Source organism: Eumetopias jubatus, unplaced genomic scaffold (genome assembly GCF_037043125.1).
Source record: "Eumetopias jubatus isolate StellerSeaLion01/CBP00866 unplaced genomic scaffold, mEumJub1_p1.0 scaffold_5, whole genome shotgun sequence".
Lineage (NCBI taxonomy): Eukaryota > Metazoa > Chordata > Mammalia > Carnivora > Otariidae > Eumetopias > Eumetopias jubatus.
The window spans coordinates 117,581,788-117,601,123 of record NW_028274811.1 but is presented as its reverse complement, the minus strand read 5'-3'; the positions used below and the strand labels follow the sequence as shown (position 1 = coordinate 117,601,123).

At 35.7% G+C, this 19,336-nt stretch overlaps 1 protein-coding gene across 3 annotated transcripts in view; it reads left to right on the top strand.

Moving 5' to 3' along the window:
* Positions 1–19,336, top strand: part of PARP8 (poly(ADP-ribose) polymerase family member 8) — a 173,076-nt gene that overhangs the window by 109,592 nt on the left and 44,148 nt on the right. For all 3 annotated transcript variants that reach the window (XM_028098057.2, XM_028098058.2, XM_088023513.1), the window contains 6 exons: positions 4,090–4,150; positions 4,583–4,673; positions 9,485–9,551; positions 16,465–16,590; positions 17,111–17,675; positions 19,253–19,303. In XM_028098057.2, coding sequence (XP_027953858.1) covers positions 4,090–4,150; positions 4,583–4,673; positions 9,485–9,551; positions 16,465–16,590; positions 17,111–17,675; positions 19,253–19,303 — 961 coding nt within the window. The remainder of the gene's footprint in view (positions 1–4,089; positions 4,151–4,582; positions 4,674–9,484; positions 9,552–16,464; positions 16,591–17,110; positions 17,676–19,252; positions 19,304–19,336) is intronic.

Here is a 19,336-nt window from a genome sequence, read left to right as displayed (position 1 = left end):
CTTTAATGCCTCTGCCTCTTCAAAATTCTGTATTTGTGTTCTTTGTGCTCTGCTGTGGCAGGGAAGAGCACTTACAATTTTGTTGTTGTTGAAATAAATTGATAGTGTTAGAAATTGGGAAGATACTAACCACAAGAATGTTGAAGAAATCATATAAAGAATACTTGAAAGATTCACATATTAAACGTTTTAAAAGAACACGTGTCACTTTCTGATCATAACTTTATGATAAATTCTGTTGAAGTGGTCTGGAAAACTCTGAAGAAAACAGCTGTGGGTAAGGTTCTTACTGATTTTTCTTGTCTCTTATTCCCTTCTCTCAGCCTCTAATTGCACCAGTCTTGCCATTGTAACTAAATCCAAACAAAAGTTATTCTCCCTTGGGAAACTGGCAGTGACCCGAGCAAATGAATGCGTGGTGATGGTGGGGATGTGGAAAGTGGTCACCGTGATAAGCTGGCTGGTGCAGTTAGAAATGGTCATAACCTTTTAAAATAGTAATTAAATGACATATATCAAGACTCCCAAATATAGTTATATTATTTATTTCATGCAATAATTCTAGAAATGATTCTGTGAGAAGACAGATGCACATAGATTTTTATCCAGAGGTCTTTTTATCAATATTTACAGTGTAAAAAAAAAATATAGCAGCCTCATAGTTTTATCATTATCTTATTATAGAATTGTATTTATACAAATACAACCATTTAATTCTATGATTTTGAAGAATATTTCATAATATAGAAAAAGACTTATTTTAGAAGAAGTGAAAGAAAGAGCAGGACAAATTTTTATATACCATATAAAAATATGGAATGAGATACAAGCGAAGATAATTATCTGAGTGGTAGTATTATAAGTTGCTTTTGTGTGTTTTTCTGACATTTTATAAAATGAGCTTTTATTACCATAGTAATCAGAAAAAGTAGGTACGTTTTTTAAAAAATTTTTAAATTTTATTTATTTATGCGACAGAGAGAGAGAGACAGTGAGAGAAGGAACACAAGCAGGGGGAGTGGGAGAGGGAGAAGCAGGCTTCCTGCGGAGCAGGGAACCCAACATGGGGCTCGATCCCAGGACCCTGGGATCATGACCTGAGCCGAAGGCAGACACTTAACCAACTGAGCCACCCCGGTGCCCCAGAAAACACATAAATTTTTTATAAAATAAACTTTACCCACAATCTACAGTTAATAAATAAGTATTTTTTTAAAAAATGTTTTTGGTTTTTCTATTTCTATTTTATTTAAAAAGGGCATTTCAGTTTCCATGCATTTTTGGTAATCTACTTGCTCCAAATAGTATATTTTGGAACATATCCCTCTGGGTAGTAATTATTTTTATATCAACTTCTTTAGTAATGGGTAAAAAATTTTTCTATTGTACCAGTGTGCTATAGTTTAAGTATTTCCTTATTATTTAATATTTGTTTCTGTCCCCAGTTTCTACACTCACAAACATCCTTCTAGGCAGAAGTTTACACATACTTGTTATAGTTTTCACCCCACTTAAATGTCTGTTGAACATCATTAGTAATTGATCCTCATCATTACATTTAGTGGTTCTTTCTTTTAATTTGCCAACACAAAAGATGTTTGAGTTTTATATTTATGAGTAAATTGCTGGTGTTCAAGATTGGCAAATTATGACCACTGGGTCGTGGGGCCCATTTTTGAACAGCCTGAGAGATACAGATAGTGTTTGCTTTTTTAAAAGGGTTTAAAGAAAAACAAAAACCAAGAGGAATATGTGACAGAGACCAGAAAAGGCCTGAAAAGGCTAAAATACTATCTTGACCTTTACAGGAAAAGCTTGCTGACCCCTGAACCAGAGGCATAGAAGAGATGGTTTATTTGCTTGGTCCTTATTCTTGGCATGGTGTCTGTATAATTTCATAAATAAATTGGCATATTTTTGTATCTAAATTTGCATATCATGTCTAAACTTGCATAAGGTTACAAGTGTTCTTATCCTTTATGAATAATACAGATTTTTTTTATTATGTTATGTTAATCACCATACATTACATCATTAGTTTTTGATGTAGTGATCCATGATTCATTGTTTGCGTATAACACCCAGTCCTCCATTCAGTACGTGCCCTTCTTAATACCCGTCACCAGGCTAGCCCATCCCCCCACCACCCTCCCCTCTAGAACCCTCAGTTTTTTTCTCAGAGTCCACAGTCTCTCATGGTTCGTCTCCCCCTCCGGTTCCCACCCCCATGCAGTGTTTTTAAAAAATCAATTACTATGTGAATAATTTTTATCCCTTTTCTTTTTTATGTAATCTAAAAATATTATCATCAAAGAATGAAAAATACAATTTCATAAATAGTGAAAATGTGGTCAGGGTTTTGATATATATATTTTTTAATTTTTTAATTTTTTTGAAGATTTTTATTCATTTGAGAGAGAGAGGGAGAGTGCACAAGTGGAGGGGTGGGGCAGAGGAGAGGGACAAGCTGAGCAGGGAGCCCTGTTTTGATATATTTTTAAGGGGATGATGGAGAAAGCACAGAGGCTGAATTCTTATATTCTTTTTTTTTTTTTAAGATTTTATTTATTTGAGAGAGAGGGAGAGTGAGAGGGAGAAGCAGACTCCCTGCCGAGCAGGGAGCCCGATGCGGGGCTTAATCCCAGGACCCTGGGATCATGACCCGAGCTGAAGGCAGACGCTTAACCGACTGAGCCACCCAGGTGCCCTGAGTTCTTATATTCTAATATGCTGCTTGTTGTGTGTCAGACATTAAAAATCAAAAAAACCCTTCAATTCCTTCATTCATCAAATTACATAAAACTGTTTGATCATTAAAGGTGTCTTCTCTGAACCCTAGACAAGTGCCACAGTTTTGTATTATATTAGCCTTACCTGAATACGTAATACACAGAAATTATCATTGAGTACTAGGTGCCAGATACTATCCTACACACAGTTTTGAAATTGAACATGAATTCAATGCCTGACTTCCCCACTGATTTATCGACTCTTTGGCGTCTGATTTCAATTCTCTAAAGCTCATTTTCATCATTTGCAAACGAGGATAGTAATGGTATCCTCGTCAGAAGGCTACGGTGAGGACCCTGCAAAGTGATAGTTTATTGAATAGTGAACTGATTAATCACCTGCGTAAATAAATAGGATGTGTGTGTTTAAATCTTGGCTCTGCTGCAGAGTGATGATGGATAAGTTACTTTATTACTCTCAGCCTCAGTTCATGTGTGTATAATAAATTAAAGGTGGTGGTGATACCTATCGTGAACCATGGTCACGTGTATGTAAAATTCTTAGAATAAGTTCTGGCACATGAGCGCTTAATAAATATTGGCAGCTAACTTTTATCATTTCAGTTATCTGTATAATTTTATTTCTCACCGTATATAGCATTTGTAACTTCATACTTTTATAAAAATATAAAAAATACAGATATGTGTATATAGAGAATCTGGGGAAACTATTGTTTTTTTGTTCTTTCATGTATGTATGCTGGTTTACGGCTCCACATGGGCTGGAGAAAAGTTGGTGTTTAGAACGTCTTCATGTGGCACATGGTATTGTTACTTGTTTTAATTTGGATATGTCAGACTTTCGGAGCTGCCTATCAAAACACGATGACATGTAAGCGGCAGAGCCCGTGGATCCGGTCAGAACCAGTGATGTTTAGCATGGAAGGGAAAGTCACGGGCACATCCTTGTGGCAGTGAATTATTTTCCCACCCCTTCTTCCTGTCAGAAACTCCTTCCTTTGCCCTTTGAGGCAACTCTTCCTCTTCAGAGAGCACAACGAAAACCAAGTGGTTGAATTTGCCACAGAGAACTGGAGATATTTGAAACTATGAAGCAAACAATTCTTGAATTTGTGTATGCAAATGCATGTACGTAAAAATAGAAAGATGTCTAGATGGTATAAATGGTCACAGGAGATGACAATCCAACTACATGGAGTCCGTTAATTCATGTCCCCAGTCACTTCTGAGCTCTCTGTGGAGATCAGCGAGAAGAGTTAGGGATTGAATCTTTGACTTAAACAAGCACACATTATCTTTTAAGGAAAATGGAAAAATAAGTGTTAATCTTTGCTTTCAGGGAATACGGAGCCATTGATGATGTAGATATTGATCTGCATATTGATGTTAGCTTTCTGGATGTAAGTATCAATTTATACAATATGATTGGTACATTCAGAAGCGTTTATTTGTACTGTTGGAAAAAAATAAATATTTGTTTCTCATATTATTAGTAACAAGCTGATTTTGTTAAAGTGATTATAAAGAAATACAATGACTGGCTGAAGAAACACATTTTATATATGTATATTTTTACATTGGTTCTTTTAATATATTCTGAAATTTATGGGCTCTTATAGTACTTCATTATTTCTTAAATTTTTACTTTAATTTTCTCTGTAGAAGGTAAAAATTAGGAATACTTTGACATTCTTTTCCAAACCTTAGGTCTTGTGAGTCTTATTGATTTATGTATTTCTTCAAAATAAATTTAAAAAAAGTTTCATTTTGGAAAAAAAAAATCAAGAACTCTCTAAAAGATGACTAATTCATCTTTTAATATATTTGCACAGGAGGAGATTGCTGTGGCTTGGGAAGTGATTCGAACAGAACCTATAATTGTCCGACTGCACTGTTCACTTACACAGTATTTAAATGGCCCAGGTTAGTTTTATTTCTCTGTTTACTATTTTGAATTAATTAGTTGTGCTCTGTGCATGAAACAGAATGTTCATTTGGTGATTCTGAGCATAATTGCAGCTATCTTGGTAATGGTACTTAAATATACTTGCATCATAACAAAGATGGTTTATTGCCAGTCTAACTTAGGGAAACAGAGACATACATTTAGTTGTATAGATTTCAGGAGTTGACAAGTTGCTGTGAAACAAACAAATAAAACCTAAAAGAGAACTTTGCATATAGTAGAGGCTCAGTAAGTATATTTTGGGTTGCCCTTAGATTTAATTATTTGTGTCTCTGATTCTGGGATTCGATTTTAGTGTTCACTTATCCCACCTTTGATTACTGATGAATTTAGCCTAACTATAAATATAACATACTTCTTTTTTTAAAAATGGAGATCTTAGTAATGTTTTTTGTTTTCCACTATCTTAAAGGATGATTTTGCTATATCTCAAGGGATAGCTATTTACAGCAAAGGACATGATTATTAAATCTTGCCAATACTTACTGGATTAAGATATCTTCCCCTACCAGATACACATGCACATGCGTGCATCTGCACATGCGTGCGGGCGTGCACACACACACACAGACACACACACTGTATCTACTCATGTTGCTCCAATTATATACTGCTGAATAACAAACCACCCCAAACTTAGTGGCTTAAAACAGCTTACCATCTCTCACTGTTCTTTGAGTTCAACTGAGCAGTTTTTGCTTGGAGTCTCCCATGCCTTTGGAAGTCAGGGGGTAGGTGGAGCTTATGTCAACTAAAGGCTCTGCTAGGTTGGATGCTCAAGATGCTGGACTTTGAGATATCTTGCAGTTGATAGTGTGTCATCTTGAAGCTCAGCTGCGGCCCCTTGACTTGACTGTTGACCTTACACATGGCTTCTTCATGTGGTTCCAGTTTCTTGTAGCATGGTGACTGGGGTCCAAAAGCAAGTGTTACAAGAGACAGGCTGTGGATGCCACCTGGAAAAAGGCACAGTGAATCTTCCGCTGTATTGTATTGTTCAAAGCAGTTGAAAAACTCACCCAGAATCAAGGGATATGGACATAGACAGCACCTCTTGAAGTCAAGGCCATCTTCACACATCCTTTACTGTGATGTTGGCATGTTTTTCTTTAGGCATATTAAGGAACTTAACATCTACTATTAGCTTTTACACAAGAAAGATCCCTGACCTTCCAAGTTTATGAAATACATAGGGAAATCTCTCATTTTGAAAAAGTTTCTGTTGAGTCACCTCTTTTCTGTTTTTATATAATGATTTCTACTTAATCAGCTCTTAATATAAACAACATATGATTTAATGCCAGGCAAAAACAACTAGATGTTACATATTTTTATTGTGATTATTTCAAATGTGTAGAAATGTAAGAAAGAAGAAAAAGAATTACTCATATCTATAGTGAGAAACCTGTGAATAGTTTGGTGTTTCTCTTTTCTCTGCACACGTGGCTCATTTTCATAAAGTTGACATTGAACTGTATAGTTAAACACCTTAATGTTATGTCACGAGACTGTCCTCAAGTCATTAAATATTCTAAAATGGAATAATTTGTAATATCTGCACAATATTCCAGGTATAGGTGTATGTGTTTTTGCTGTTTCCCCAGATACTTTGTTGTATGGTTTTTTTCTTTATTTAGGGATTTGATATGTGACCATTCGATTTTATTCTGTTGGTGGTTAAAAGAAAAAGCAGCTCTTATGTCTGAACTTTTTTTTTTTTTTTAATTATCAGGGTTAGGAACAAAATTGGGTCAGTTCATCTCTACTCACACTACTCCATCTGTGTGAGATGAGAATGTGGCATGCTTTTATGTAATCCTACCAGTGTTACTCACTTTTTAAATATAATCTTGAATTTTAGGCAGAGATTTTTCTTTTCAACATCTCTTTAAAGATTTATTATATTTGTATGGTTTTGTAAATGTTCTAACAATTGTATTCTAATTCACGTTTAGATGATTGTATTGTTCAGTACCCCTTCTTCGGTATTACAGCTCATCCATAATTTAGTCCTTCTGTTTTCATTTCTGTTAGTTAATTGCTACCTAATAGTTCGTAAACCAAAGAAACATGAGGATTATGCTTGTTTTTTTTCATACTGGAGAATGACTCTCATTTTGTGCATGAGACACACTTGACCAACTATAAGTTTATGGGGTCATAATAGTCCCCCCCCAAAAAAAAGGTAAAAATACTTTAGAAACTTCTGCTAGTTTGTGTCTGAAGTGTTTTAATTTTGTTCATTTGCAAGACATCTATTTTGGTGTTGCTTATGTTTTGTTATGTGTACTTATTGGGCTATTTTTCCCCTCTTTTTCCTTAATATTATCTTTTACGTATTGATTTTCAATTGGTACCCTTTGGTCTTAATTTACCTCAGACAAGTTTCGTGACTAATCCAAGGTTTAGACTGACCTAGTTAGCAGTTCTTTTTGAAAGAATTCATTGCTAGGTTTTGGAAATGTATGAGTAATACTTATTTGAGCTGTAATACTTGATCAGGGCTAATCTGACAAAATATCTGTAAGTGAACAAGAATGATAAGAATTAAAGAAATACACCTCCTTATCCACTTTAATATTAAAGATAAAGATTATTTTCATTGTATATGAGGAAATATATTTTAAGTAAAAAGACATGATTATTCTTATTATGTATTTTTTCCAGTATTGCTGGTATATAAGTCTAGTTTCTGATCTGAAAGGCAAGGCTGCTTTTAGTTTAATGTGATAAACAACCAACATTATTAAAAATTTTTTTCTGTGCAAATCATCTCATCATTGGTACCTGCACATGTACATGATCAGTGTTAGAATCATTTCCATGTATCTTAAGCAGCCCTCACTTACTGCCTTCCCAACCTACGTTACAAGAAAGACAAGGAAAAATTGAATAACTTTCATCTTTTTTAAAACATGAAAATATTTCTCTAGTGCATTCTGTCAAGTTCTTCCTCAGTCTTTTGTCCCTAAAAATGAACCCTCGTGGGGAATTATTTGGTTATTTTAAGGTAACTTTTAAATAAATTTAGGAAGAATAGACATTTTTATATTCACTTTTCCTTTATTCCTTTAAAGGAAGATTTGTTCGTTGTTTTTAATTTTATGTATCAGTACCATTCTGTGTTTGTTTTTTTTTCTGCCTGAGGTCAGTAATTTTAGCTAAATTTATTCATGAGTACTTGTTTGCTTAATGGGAATTTTATATTCCAGTTTATTTTCTAACTGATTATTAGTTATCAGAAAACTATTATTTTAAAAATTTTTATAAAAATTGAGGTGCCTGGTTTCTTCGTTGGTTAAATGTCCAACTCTTGATTTTGAGTCAGGTCATGATCTCAGGGTTGTGAGATTGAGCCGTGCATCGAGCTCTGCGCTGAGTGTAAAGTCTGTTTAAGATTCTCTCTCTCCCGCTGCCCCTCCTTCCTGCTGTCTCTCTCTCTTTCTCTCAAAAAAAATTATAAAAATTAATATAAAACATTTTTAGATTTATGGAAAAATTATAAAGGTAGTACAGTGTCCCCATATACTCTGCATCTCGTTTCACTGATTATTAACATCTGAATACACTCAAGGCAACTAATAGTAATAATTAATTTCATTAATTTAATAGTAGTATAAGTTTTATCACTTGAATCTTGAAACATTTTTGAAAGTAACATCTTGTTAGCTCTTTCAGTATATTCTAAAATTTGGGTCATCCAGATTTTATCCTACTAGTTGAGTCAATGTTTGTAACTTACATTTCCCTAGAAGATTTATCATTTTGATAAAATATTGATGTTTATTTTCTAGTCATTCATAGTATGAATAAGTTTTGGTCTTTGTATCATTAATTTGTAGGAATAATTTATATATTCTGGGTAAACATTTATGTCTCCTATCTCTCTTTTCTCTCTTTCTCTCTGTGTATCTTATATAATTTCTTCTGGTGACAATTTCAGTTCTTCTAGTGCATTTTGGATTTTTCTGCATTTTTTAAAAACCAGGTCCCTTTTGTTTCTCTGCCTCCATCTCCCTAGTCACTTTTCCCACCTACCTGGGAATAGATTGTGTCTTCTTAAATCTTTCAAGAGAGAGCACAGCATGTTCCAATTTTGTCATCTTTTTCTTAAAAAAAAAAATAATTCTGCTGAGTTTTCAAGATGTTAGGATTTTTCTTATTCATTTTTGAATTTCTGTAGCCCTGGGTTTGGGATAGGAGGGATTCGAGTGATGTCCACTCTGTTCCTCAGTCTATCTAAGGATTAGCATGCTTTTGGAAAAGGAACTGATTAATGATACTAACAACAGTTTTCTTTGATCAGTGGAGTGTTTGTGTCCCAGAGTAACGGCTAACACGGGGGGTGAGGAAATTGGGGATACCAGTTTGGTTCCAATGTGGAGCACGTGTGATCTGAGAATGTCCTGTTAACAAAGACAGTTCACCACCTCCACTGACCCAGACCACAGTATCTCTTGCCAATTACTTTAATAAGTTCCTGAGTGATTTTTCTTACTTCTACCCTTGTTTTCTAATGACCAAGAATGATCTCCAAAATCTATATATATAAAGCATAAATAGCAATGTATAAAACTGTGTATATGCTATTTTTAAATATGTATGTGTATATAAATATGTCTTATATACTATATAGTATGTAAATGTATAATATATTTATGTATGTGTACATATTAGAGTGTATCATATATATTACTTTTCAGTCTTTTTCCTGGCTGTTGGTTAAGTTTCAGCTCAACATATTGACTGATTATTTTTTCCTTTGCAGTGCCCACTGTTGATGTCTTTCAGATTTCTACAAAAGAGCGATTTGGATTGGGACATCAGCTGAAAAAGTAAGTTTCCCAAGAATAAAAAAATAAATTTCTTTGAAAGAGAGCTGAGTTCTCATTTTGCTCACTGCCCTCCCCACCTTCTTATTAAATAAGAGCTCTTTGAAGTGAGCGCCTCAGGAGAGGAACTCTTCCGATGCCAAGAGCTGCATCAGTAATTTAGCTGGCAGAGCTCACCTCTCGAAGCAGCCGCAGTCCTTCTGTTTGCCGACGTGGGTTCACTCTCCTCCCTGCAACACCTGCCCTCACCTGTGGAGGCTGATCTGTGTGGGTGCAGGTTCTAATGTGTTGCTGTGTCTCGAATGCGACCAACAGAGGAGGAAGCAGTATAAAAAAGGAGTATTTATTGCCTTTCATTTCCACTCTTAAGAGGTTACCTTGAGTTGACTAGCCCTTCAAGGGAAGCTTTCTTCTCTGCTCTAGGCCACAGCCTATGCATGACTCTCTCTCTTACTGAGTTCCATTACAGTTTCCCTCTGCCTGTTCCTTGGGGCCTAGAGGTGGTAACAGTTGGCAGCCACTGCCCTGTGCTACTGCACTGTGCTTGGCTACTGTACTTACACTCTTGAAATGATCTTTCCTTTTTTAAATAAACCCTTTATTTCCTCTTCGGACCTTGACTAATGCAATGAATGAATTTATATTTTATGAACATAAAATTATCCCAGTCAAAATGACTTTTAAAACATGGTAGCATATAGTCAAAATATAAATTTAATAAATCCTGTGCTATATATCAGCTATAAGAATTTGTATTACTGGGACGCCTGGGTGGCTCAGTCGGTTAAGCATCTGCCTTCGGCTCAGGTCATGATCCCAGGGTCCTGGGATCGAGTTCTGCATCAGGCTCCCTGCTCAATGGGGAGCCTGCTTCTCCCTCTGCCTCTGCCCCTCCCCCGGCTTGTGCTCGCTGTCTCTGTCTCACAAATAAATAAATAAAATCTTAAAAAAAAAAGAATTTGTATTACTGGAGAATTCCCAAAGGATTATTTATTCTTCTGAATATGCAAATTTTACTTCAACTTAAATTTACCATTAGATTATTATCTATTTAAACACATGGTTTGCATCCTCAACGATGATTCAGTTCATGTGTTCACCTGTATTTTAATGAATTTTAATTGGGCATCAGACATTATTAGCCTTTATTGAGCAATTTTCTAAGAGAAAGTACTTTGAAACTTTTATTTCATTTACTAAATGGGGATTTACTGTGGTCATTTTACTTGAGATTATGGTTGTAAGAGGAAGCTTGTGTGTGTTATCAAGAGTTTTACATATTATGGAGCTCTAGAATTGTCTTAAGTTTTTATGACTTGACATTCCTCAGATGTGAGTTATGTGTGGATCACATTTGAAAGGAAATTAAGGTAAAGGGAGTATTCTTGCATATTCCCAATGTTGGGTTTAAATATGAACATATAAAAATTAGATAATAAACCCTTAATGTTTAAAATTGCACATCTCTAAAACTAAATTCAATTTACAACATATGTTTAGCACATTATAGAATGCAGAGTGGTTTCCTTATAAGCACTTAAAAGAGCAATTTTCTCATTTTTCTGTACTAGGATCAGGTGTACTTTTCCATTGGAATTGTTTTTGTGTGTGTGTGTGTTGTTTTTTAAAGATTTTATTTATTTATTTGAGAGAGGGAGCAAGCGAGAGAGAGGGAGAGAGAGAGAGCCTGAGCAGAGTGAGGGGCAGAGGGAGAAGCAGACTCCCTGCTGAGGCGGGAGCCCAACCTGGGGCTTAATCTTGGGACCCAGGGATCATGACCTGAGCCAAAGGCAGATGCTTAAATGACTGAGCCACCCAGGTGCTGATGTTTTTTTTTTTTTTAATTTATTTTATTATGTCATGTTAATCACCATACATTACATCATTAGTTTTTGATGTAGTGTTCATGATTCATTGTTTGCATATAACACCCAGTGCTCCATGCAGTACGTGCCCTCTTTAATACCCATCACCAGGCTAACCCATCCCCCCACCCCCTCCCCTCTAGAACCCTTAGTTTGTTTCTCAGAGTCCATAGTCTCTCATGGTTCGTCTCCCCCTCCGATTCCCCCCCTTCATTTTTCCCTTCCTACTATCTTCTTTTTTTTTTTTTTTAAAACATATAATGTATTATTTGTCTCAGAGGTACAAGTCTGTGATTCAGCAGTCTTACACAATTCACAGTGCTCACCATAGCACATACCCTCCCCAATGTCTATCACCCAGCCACCCCTTCCCTCCCACCCCCCACCACTCCAGCAACCCTCAGTTTGTTTCCTGAGATTAAGAATTCCTCATATCAGTGAGATCATATGATACTTGTCTTTCTCTGATTGACTTATTTCGCTTAGCATAATACCCTCTAGTTTAATTGGATTTTGTTTTCTTTGTTGAGCTATGTCTTATAGGTCTTGGAGCTAAGCATGGAGCCTGCCTCTATGTTATGCCATCCAAGTTGATTATCACCATACCTTGGCACATCTTTTCTTTTTTACCCCCTCCTGTGATGTTTTCTCCCATCACGCAATTTTCCTTGTTTTTAAATTTTTTTTCTAATTTAATAACTTTATTTTTTTAAGAGCAGTTTTAGGTTCACAGCAAAACAGAACAAGATACAGAGATTTTCCATATACTTCCTGTCCCCACATATGCATAGGCTTCCTGTTATCAACATCTCCTACTGGAATGGTACATTTGTTAGAATTGATGAATGTACATTGATGCCTGACTATCATCCAAAGCCCATAGTTTTTACTTTATGTACTTTTGTTAGCCACTTAACCCGTTTTTAAAAAAGTGAAGTGAAGTTGATCCAAAGGAGAGAAGAATTATAAAAACAGAGAAATCTTGGAATATATGACTTTCTGCCTTTTAATGATGTCTGAGTTATATTGTTTGGGCTCAGAAAAAGAAATGATGTGTATTAATTCCAACTCTGAGAAATTAAGGAAAGCTGTGTTCTGTAGTCATTGTTTAATCACTTTGTAGAATATGTAACATTTTATTAATATTTCCATCTAAATGTTTAACATTTTAAAAAGGTTAATTACTTATATGGATAAATTTTAGTTCTATGAACAGTTTAGTATATGGGCTAGAACTTTTTCATAATGATTCCTGTTAATTTTTAATCTAATTTGCTTTTCCTTAATTATAAGTGACTGGGTTTGCATGTGATCCTTTCTAGTCTGAAATCACATGATTTCCAAAAATCTGATCTCATCCTCACAATAAGTCGTAAGAGGAAATTGAAATATAAAGAGGTTATTTTCCAGAAACATATAGCAAGTTAGGAAGGCAGACTCAAAATCTAGGCCCTTTGTTATTATTGCTCTGGTTTGTTTTCAGCAAATAAGAAACACTCATTAAACTTTGTCTTTGATTCTTTATTTGGTGTGTTTCTGGCAACTAGACAGGCTTAACAATTGCAGGCACAAATGCATACGCAGAGCTTATTGTATGTGAAGCACTATTGTAAGCGCTTTACCTACATTAACTTGCTTGATCTTGACCACAATGCTATCCAGCAGGTACAGTTACTATCCACATTTCCTGGATGATGAAACCGAGACCCAGAGAGATTAGGCAAGGTGCTAAGGTCATAGTGAGAAAGTGATAGAGCCAGAATCTGACCCCAGATCAATACTTTTGATCCATCCACCAATCTGCTTCTCATACAATCGTAGGTATCCTTTTGTTTTATGTAAGACTTGGGATATGTTTTTGGCACTGAATGAATATTGGGAAAACATGAAGGCATTAAAAGAGGCTGAAAGAAAAAATAAGTACTGACCCAAAACAGTAGTGGGTCAACAGTGTAATGATCAGCCTCATATAGAGTATCTGTCATTCCAAAGCTAAACATGGCACAGGCCATGGAAATACTCTTAAACTATGTATGACTTGATGCTGAATTTGCATTGATCAAATTTAAGTTGTTTTTAAAAGGAAAAAAAGCCTTGCAAATCTCCACTATTGCCTTAAATATATCCAAACATAAAATTAGATGTAAATTCTTCATCTGTTGAGTTTGCATTTATAAAACAAAATTCAATTTATAACTGAGGTGTAAATCAAAGTAAAACACTCAAATTTTATTTGTAAAATTAGTACATTATTTTGATTTGATGCATGATGCTATTTTGCTGGAGCTGTTAGACCACCACAGGTTAAATATAGTACTGGCTCCTTGAGTGCTTATTCCTTTTGAAATCAGCATAAAGAAAATCATAGCGTTGCCCACATAATACTCCCTTTTCTCTGCTTGAACTACCTTGGGACCTTTGTTGATGCAACTGACTAAGACATTGTCTGGTGTAATTGACCTTTGAGGTCTTTTTTCAACCAATGGCAATTGTACCAGCATAATAGTAAACAAACACCGGTGTGAGTACTAAAATCTCTTGGTGGCTCTCCATTATCAAGAGGTGTTCATTACACCGCATGTGCTCATATGTATATTTCACATTACGGTGGACATTAAATATGACTTTCTTACAGGACAGTTAACTCCCAACTTTTGAATCCAAGAACATCTCGAGATGTGGGTGCCCAAGTTGAAGAATTACTGGTTTCAGATGCTGAGGTCACACTTTGGAATGCTAATGTAGTATGAAAGTTGGAACAACTTTAGCTATTGACTTGTGATTTTTTTGTTTTTTTGTTTTTTCCAATTAGTCTATCAAGAATTAGAAAAGCACTTGTTAGGTTTCTTAGGGAATGGTGCATAGGAATGGCAACTTTTTTATAGGAGGAAAAGAATCTGAATCTGCTTGGTGCAAAGGGTGATGTCACTGGAGATTGCAGGTTAGATATAGGGACAAATGAAAATCCTAATATTACTGTTACATTTAAATCATGCTGAAATCTTGGGTGAAAAAAATCTTCAAAAATAAAATGTTAAATAAAAAAAAATTTCCATTGGCCTGAGCTTGAAGGTGAATTTACTGCAAATTTGGAATCCTGCATCATAGACTGCAGTTTTATCCCCTTCTTCCTCACTACCTCTGTAGCTAAAAAGGCCCCCAAATATTCCATAAATGACTATTTCTTCTGAACTCATCTAAGCTCGCTGACTAAAGGCCAGGGGTAGTAAGTCTGAGGTTGTACTTTGTGGTGATCGATGTTAATTTGATAGAAACTGAGGATCTTGAGAAATTAATAATGGTCTTAGTGCTAAGAGTCACACCTGTTTGAGTAGCATATGTTAACATAGGTCATTCCATATTGGATAGCATAATGCATGTTGCAGTTTTGCCATTTATCACCAGGCTAAATTGGGACAATTTCAGTCTTTAACCTTACTTAACCTTATTTGTGAAATGTGTAGAATAATAGTTACTATTCTCTGGGGTGTTGAGAGTTAAAAGAAAAAAAAGTCTGTTATATAAATTACTCCTTGGTATATTATAAATGGTAAATATTGGTACCAATGTTTTGTGTTTTGTGGGTTTTTTTTTTTTTTTTTTTGCTCCAAAAGCAATCTGTGTTAGAAATAACTGAGAAGAACATGAAAAGCAGGCAATGCTGAACTGACTTTTGAAAGAAAATCAGAATGTTTTAATTTATTGTATACATAAAGTTTAATCGTAAAGTTTCGCATCTACTTGAGTCTCAGTCTTAACAGACCCTCTGCCACTGCCACTTGAAAGGTGGAATCCGAGAAGCTGTCACAGTCAGGGACCCTTCTCAGAAAACAATACTGTGTCCAAGTCCTCAGCTGATGTTCCAGGATTCTTTGCCACGAAGCAGTTGTGGGCAGTCGTCTTGACTTAGAAAATACTGAGATCAGGAGTTGCCAAATTCCTGTTTTATGATAGTAACTAAAAGCTTTTAGAGACACACAATTTTTTTTAATTTTTAATTTTATATATTTTTTTAAGATTTATTTATTATTTTAGAGAGAGTTTGCACATGCACATTTGGGCAGGGGAGAGACAGAGGGAGAAGGAGAGGGAGAACCTCAAGCCGACTCTGTGCTCCCAGACCAGACCCGATCTCACGACCCTGAATTCATGACCTGAAGTGAAACTACGAGTTGGTCACTTAACTGACTGAGCCACCCAGGCACCCCAAGATACATAGTTTTGTTTAAAAAAACAGTGTATTTAAAAGTGAATGGGCTGTGCAGAGAGAGAAAATTTGCTCATTTCATATTTCTCCATAGAGTCAGTTTTACATGGTTCCTTTTTACTTAACGATTTCACAGTTTCATTTTATTTTTCCTTTTCATGAAGAAAACTGCATAAGCAAATCACGTAAAAAGAAATTGACTTTACTTGTATCTTAAGTGATAAAATCATAGTTAATATCAAACATTATTTCCAAAATGTGTTTCTGTCACCAGCAAAATAATTCAGAACTTCCTTTTGACTAAAGAACTTCGGCTAATGTTGTTTAAAGGCTGCCCTTCTAAATCTCTTTATAGCCTATTATTTATCAATTCTTTTTTCTTAAGGTATTTATTTATTTATTTGAGAGAGAGAGAGAGAGCAAGAGAGCACGAGCACAAGCGGTGGGGGGAAGGGGAGGACAGAGAGAGGGAGAAGCAGACTCCCCACTGAGCTGGAAGCCCAACGTGGGGCTTGATCCCAGGACCCTGAGATCATGACCTGAGCTGAAGGCAGACGCTTAACCAACTGAGCTATCCAAGTGCCCCTATTTTATCCACTTCTTTAATCATTTATGTTATTAATCATATAACAGTAATTAATGAGTTATTAACCAAAATGCAATAAAGTCATAGAAATTTTCTGCATGGTGCTTTCCTACACATGGAAACATCTTGTATGATTTTAAATTATAATCTCACCAATTACTATGCATTTATTTTCCTTTGATAAATACATTCTCTACATAATACGGAAATCTCATATCATCTTGGAACTGTGATGACAGAGTTACTTTGGATTGACAGGATCATGCAGACATTTGTTACACAGCAGTGGAAACAGAGCAAAGAAAAATCCAATTGCCTGCACAATAAGAAGCTATCAGAGAAGAAGGTGAAATCTCCCCTGCATTTATTTTCTACCTTGCGCAGGTGGGTAGCAGATGACTTCTCTGTTGTCTTCCTCACTTCTGAGCATGTGCTGCTCCATGGTTAGGTACTTCAGAGCATTCTTTCTATAGTCTTGGCATTCATTTATTTTCCGTGTGACTTCAAAGAACGGACCAAGTTCTGTCGATTCCATCAAAAGCATAGATACCCATTTCTACATTCAGAGTGTTCGTTTTCTTAACATGGTTAAATGTGTTAAAATGACATTCTTTGTTTTCTCATCACATAGAGTTTTCTGTACCAAAATTAGTTCTGCAAAGAGTTCTGGGACAGGAGGGGCCCAAAACCTGATAATCTGTTTTTGTTTTGCAGGAAAAACATAATTCAGTTCAGTCCATATGATTACTGTGCCCATACTTGCGGTTGCTATTTGAGCTGGATGGGCTGTATTAAAACGAGGTGGTATTTGTGGTCGAGTTGAGTTGATTGCGCCTACCAGGTGTTCTCCGCAGTGTGTCATACTCACGATTTCCCCTGTATTAATTGTTGTTCCATTTTCAAGGTCGCCAAGTTATCCTCCCCCTGGTTGTGGTAAAAGCAAGTCCAAACTGAAATCTGAGCAAGATGGAATTTCCAAAACACATAAGCTGCTGCGGAGGACTTGTTCCAGTACCGTCAAGACCGACGATGTGTGTGCCGCCAAGTCGCACAGGACCTTTGGTCGCTCCCTGTCCAGCGACCCCAGGGCTGAGCAGGCCGTGGCGGCCATTAAGTCACACAAACTCTTGAACCGGCCCTGCCCAGCAGCTGTCAAGCAAGAGGACTGCCTCACTCTGAAGTCGCACAAACTGTTGACTCGGTCCTGTTCTGGAGACCCGCGATGCGAGCACAATACCAACTTGAAGCCCCACAAACTGTTAAGCAGATCTTACTCCAGTAATCTCAGAATGGAAGAGCTGTATGGACTGAAAAACCACAAGTTGCTCAGCAAGTCTTACTCCAGTGCTCCCAAGTCATCCAAGACGGAGCTTTTCAAGGAACCTAACGCAGAGGGCAGGAGGCTCTCTCTTACCTCAGGGCTTATCGGTATCTTAACACCATCTTCATCGTCATCTTCCCAGCCTGCTGTGCGTAAATACTTTCATCCTGAGTTCCTAAATGTTAGCTAAGGTGCAGGAGAGGTTTTTGTTGGTTTGTTTTGTAAGACCTGGAAGAGGAAAGAAGCAAGATTTTCGTTTTCGTTTTTGTTTTTTAGATATTTAGATATTTATTTCTTTTTAGATATTATTTTAGCATGCCAGACACTGGCAACCAGTACTGGAATGTTCATTTTGATTCTGAAAAAATAAATATAGCTATTGATTGAAGGTCTAAGTCCAAATTCCTGTCATGGTCATGAATGCTGCTAAAAATGGAAGGAAGTCAGTTGGATCCACAAAGCCGATCCTTTTAAGCAAGCAGGACATTTTAATGTTTTATCAAGTAGGTTTATCTGTTCTCTAGTTTTCATACATAAGTAGTGGAGGACAAAGTTTGTCTAATAATTAAATTCAGAGTAATGTCCTTCCTTTTATATATACATATAAGAACATTTGCCTATGAACATCGTAACTTGTAGAGCAAAGTAACATCTACTTCTACTTTAAGCTTCACTTAAAGCTGCTTTCAGTGTCTACTTTCTAAAACTGAAATCACTTTATCCTGAAGTTTTTTGATGGAGATGGGGCCAGAAGGTAACTATATTCAAACTTAAGTCCTCTGCATGGTACTTATTGGGAGTCAGTCTTACACAGAATTTACCTTTGGAGTGATCAGCATTATAGCTGATTTCAGATAAAGAAACAGACCTATCTTATGTATATTAAATATGTAAAATAGTTGATAAAAATGTTGTTTTCTTTTAGTAAATGCATGTGTTCGCTGGGGTAAGGGTATACTTAACTCTTAACCATATATATGGATATACCTAGTAATAGATGAAATTGAAAAAAAAATAAGATACATTATCAGAAAGTTGTGCTGCTCTTATATAGCTTTATTTCTAAAATTATATTGTAAATGATACCATAAAATTATATTTTGTGTTAAGAAAGTGTATTTAAGTATGTTGATAATTTTAGTCCCTAAAAGCCCATTTCTTATCAAAAGTAAGCAGTAAGGACACACAGAAAATAATGTCAAAATATTAACATAGAAAGTTTCCCATGACAGTTTCACCTAAGAAAGATAATTTCACATATTCTGTAAAAGAAAATGTCTTACAATCTTCCTGTATGGTTAAGCCTAATACAGTACAATAGTTTAGTGTTGTACCCCCTCAGTAGCTGTCTCATATATCTTTGGAGGAATAATTCTCATTGTGAAATAAGATGGAAATAGTCTAAATGAGGAGGTAGGAGCATTTGACAAAAAGTAGTAGAGAAAATGAGCTTTTGTGATCATTTAAAAATGCCAATCATTTTTACTAGAAGGTCAGAAATTAAGAATACTATTGGTTTAGCTTAGACAAGGCTTATGGTAGTAATGGCAGAAAGTATATTATAAAGAAATTCTAAAATCTTGATGTCATAATCAGTGATTTAATTCATAATTACAGTTGACCTTAGATCACACTTGTATTCACTGTTGCAAAAACTCAAAGGCTGTAATTCATATATTCTCTGAGCTAAAAAATTGTTTTTTTCTTTTACTTTGCTTTTTATAGCCAAATGGTGCCAAATGCATTCCAATACGAGACCGTGGCTTCCTAGTGCAGGTATGAGCCAAGTCATCCATTGCGGAAATATTT